Genomic DNA, 3,954 nt, shown 5'->3' with positions numbered 1-3,954 from the left:
TGCTTCAGCCGGCGGGGAGGCTTCACCCCCAGGCCTCCCGCTACCACGAATTACGTTTTGTAACGTTACAGCAGCGCGCAGTGGAATATCCTGCTTGGACGACTTGGGAACCCGCGTAGTTTACGTAAACCCACATAGTTTACAAAAGGTTTTGTTGTGCAAAGTTTGAGTTCAGATTAATTGATGGCAAATCAGCTGTCCCGGTTGCATTTTATTACTCTGGGTTGGTGGTTTGTTGGGTTTTTTTTTAAAGTGAACATACAGGCAAACCCTCTACCGGCGAGATAGCCTCACCCCGGCAAAGCAAATACACCTTTGGACAAACCAAAGGTAGATTTCTCCTTCTCCCCAACGCTCGCCCTTGGGTACAGATGTCGAGGCAGAGGTTGCAAGCGCCGGGCTGCGCCGTAGCCACGGCCCACGCTCCACGGTCACGCGGGACACGGTTACGGGAAGGGGCTGCGCATCACGTTGTCGTCTTCCACCGAACTAACCATGCGTTTTGAGTCGGGTGCAGTTAGAAGCTGCGAAACCAGGGAGCCTTCAGAAGGTAGCTGTTCTGTCCTGGAAATAAATGTAATTAGCTCGTAAAAAGTCGGCCATTGCTTCATCGCTTCTTTAAGGTGATAGTCTGATGTAATAAAGTAACAGTTGAGACCATAAATATCAACTACAGTTGGAGCAAACATACAGAATGGTGTGTAATCTTTAAATGCCAGCGCGACCCAGGGACAGGGACCATCCACCCACTCTGTGGCAGCCCGCACAGAGGGAGGGTTTGCCCTTGGTCAGGATAACCACATTTCAAGGAAATGGCCTGCCATTTTGCAGCAAATTATGATTCATTTGACTGCATTAACAATGTGTTTTGCATAGTTTCCCATCTCCCCATCTTTCGATTCATTCATATACATTATTTATAAAGAAACGCAAACACTTTCTTCCCCCGTTTAATCCATCATGACCTGCTCCTGGAAAAAAAAATCTTACATGTAATCTATACGTGTTATTCAATTCGAAAAAAGTACAACAGTGAGTATGTCACTGTCATCTTTTGTTGCCCCCAATTAGTTCTGGTATAACCCTTTTAGCTTCAAGAGAAACCAGATTGTAACTTGTCTGTCAAGACTGAGGTTTATTTTACGCAACGTGTGTAATATCTGAGCAACCAATGTCGCAATTATCAAAATGATTACCCTATCAGTCAGCAGCTCATTTGGCCAGAAGACCTTTACATCTTTTTGCTGATTATGTACTTTCTGAAGCAAAGACAAATGGTAATAACTAATACTACTGCATCTGGGTATAAGGGCAAATAAGTACCGCAATACTGGGTATGCGTTGGGCCGGGCCAGCCCAGTGCAGGCCTGCTGTCCAAAAAATGGAGACTCACTACGAATTAAATAATATTAGACTAAATTTTCTGTCATCTCCTCTACTATTTAGAATACTGGTCAAAAATGGTATTTTGATTGAGACTCAGTTATTTCCCCCCTTCTTGTACCTTTCCATCTTGATCATAGCTCAGTGGGCAACAACAGAATAGAGCATAATGAAGTTACTAGAAATTTTTGATTTCGGGTAGCCGAGTCTCAGTAATGACCACATCATAAGATCTATAGTTAGTCTCCACCACGCAGAGTGCAGTTAAACTTGTCCATAAGAACATAACTCACCACATTTCCAACTCCGACAGCGCAGTCGAAGCAGACAACTTCACGCGTGGGTGGGCAGGAGGAGCGAGCGCCGGAGCGCGAGGCAGCCAGTTGGAGCAGGGCACGTTTTTAAGTGGAGTTCCTTCATGGCTGGATTGAGCGTGCATGCCCATGTAGGCTCACATCAGAAACCTCTTGAGATTAATTTGTTGCCGGGAGATGAGATGCACCAATAAATCAGGCAGCTTGTCATTTTGTGGCTTGGTAAGTATGGACAAACCTTAAGATTTCCCCTCCTCATTGGCTGTGTTTATATTTCATTTCTTTTCCAAAACGGCCGCAGTTCAGTAACAAAGGGGTTTATCTCTGGGCACACAGTGAAATGGGGCAGAGAGCTCGTGGTTCCCTGGCCCATGGCATTGGGGAGCATAACCAGGCTGCTGCTGGTTCACTACAGACAAGTTTACAATGTCAAGAGTTCTTGAATGGTCAGGTAAGCGTGGTTCACTGTTCAAACACGTTCAAAAACCGTAACCTTTGCGCTTGTGACCAATTGGTACGTTACTCATAGTTGTTCCACCCACAGGCTTGGCACAGACTGGTACACCTTCATAAATACTGTTTGCGTATTATCAAGTTGATAAAAGCCAGCGTGTATTTGTACAGAGCTTTTAGTTACTTTTCATAGCGCAAAGCTGCTTCTTCCCCTTCCTCTTTGTGCTTCATCTCACGGAGGAAGACAGACATCTTACTGACAAAAAACGGCTTCACGGGAGACGGTGAATTGCAGCTTTAAAGGCTTTCTAGAGGACGCACCAGCACAAATGGGCCTCCATAACACCAAACACTCCAGAGTCAAGCAAGCCAATATACTGATGTTAGGACTTGATGCTGCGGGAAAATCTACGCTGTTGTACAAGTTCAAGTATAACGATGTTTTTATAACAATCCCAACAATTGGCTTTAACGTCGATATGATTGAAACCGAGAAAGATTTTACATTGACGTTTTGGGATGTTGGAGGACAACAGAAAATGAGACAACTTTGGTGCAATTTCCTGGAAAACACAGACGGACTGCTGTATGTTGTGGACAGCTCTGATAAGAGACGTCTGGAAGAATCGAAGAAAGAATTTGAACTTGTTTTAAAGAGTGAATTTCTAAAAAGCGTACCAGTCGTCATGCTAGCGAACAAGCAGGATTTGCCTGGAGCTTTGAACGCTGAGGAAATAACCAGGAGATTCAACATGAAGAAGTACTGCAGTGACAGAAATTGGTACGTACAGCCCTGTTGTGCTATCACAGGAGAAGGTTTGTCAGAAGCTCTCCAAAGACTAACCACATTTGCAAAACACTACAGCAGATCAAAGGAAACTTCTACAATCTTTAAGGCAATTGAAACACTTTAAGAATTTCTCTTATCAAATTCTGGTGAACTTTCATCAATGTATTTTGTTGGACAGACTAAATCTGAAAATACTGGATTTTGGGGAACTCTTATAAGTAAATATTTATAAAGAACTTCCGCAATATTAAATTATACTGTTATACCTGCAGGTGTTTCTGAGATACTACTCTGCGGCATTTTATCAGTGATCATATACTCGGGGTTATTCAGCTCAGAAGTGTGGCTGTTGAATGCTAAAAATGGTGGAGCTGAGCTGCTGAACTTTAGCAAGTGGAAACAAAATAGGTGAGCAGTGCTTAAAAGGCTTAAATCAAGTTATTTTGTCAAGACGTAAAATAGCCAAGTCGTTTGTTCAGCAAGAAAAGCGAGAGAGAAAATGTTGTTTCAGAATAAATGCTCTACGGATGTATTTCTCATGTGAAAATATCGTCATTCTAGAGCTTAACTTCTTAGTTATGTACAAGAGAACTTATGAATCTGGAATACTTGCTGGATATTATTGCATTCTAGAACCAATCACTCCAAACAGATTTTAACACACAGGATCTGCTCCTCATCAAGCCACAGACAAAAAACTGAGATCCAGTGCTTTTTGTAAGGTGTAGGTCTGATGTCCCTCTGTTACAGATTTCCGTGTACCCATTTCTTTGTTTCCACACTGTCGGATTGCTGTCCTTAGCCAAGAGCAGAGTGACGGAAGCCAGTTTGGGATCGGTCCAGCAAAGCGCTGATCCCCCTTGTTTTGGAGGTGAGGGATAAGGGAGGAAAGGATGGAGGGATTGGCTCCTTGGGTCATTTTTTTATAGATCTTGATGGTTCCTGTCCTGCTTGTACTGAAGCCACCTGAAATTCTGTTACTGATAAATTTAGGTTTGATTAAATTTGACATAA

General features: G+C 43.1%; 1 protein-coding gene across 1 annotated transcript; it reads left to right on the top strand.

Annotated features, from left to right (window-relative positions):
- The first annotated feature begins 2,479 nt into the window (after positions 1-2,479).
- ARL14 (ADP-ribosylation factor-like 14) lies at positions 2,480-3,064 on the top strand. Its single transcript, XM_009884494.1, has one exon. It carries the CDS (start codon positions 2,480-2,482, stop codon positions 3,062-3,064), a length of 585 nt encoding a protein of 194 aa, XP_009882796.1.
- The last annotated feature ends 890 nt before the right edge of the window (positions 3,065-3,954 follow it).

Source organism: Charadrius vociferus, unplaced genomic scaffold (assembly GCF_000708025.1).
Source record: "Charadrius vociferus isolate BGI_N301 unplaced genomic scaffold, ASM70802v2 scaffold104, whole genome shotgun sequence".
In the NCBI taxonomy this organism is placed as follows: Eukaryota; Metazoa; Chordata; class Aves; order Charadriiformes; family Charadriidae; genus Charadrius; species Charadrius vociferus.
This window is presented reverse-complemented; position numbering and strand designations above follow the sequence as displayed.

Excerpts from the sequence above, each read along its gene's own strand:
- ARL14 (XM_009884494.1), top strand. The coding sequence starts at position 2,480 with ATGGGCCTCCATAACACCAAACACTCCAGAGTCAAGCAAGCCAATATA.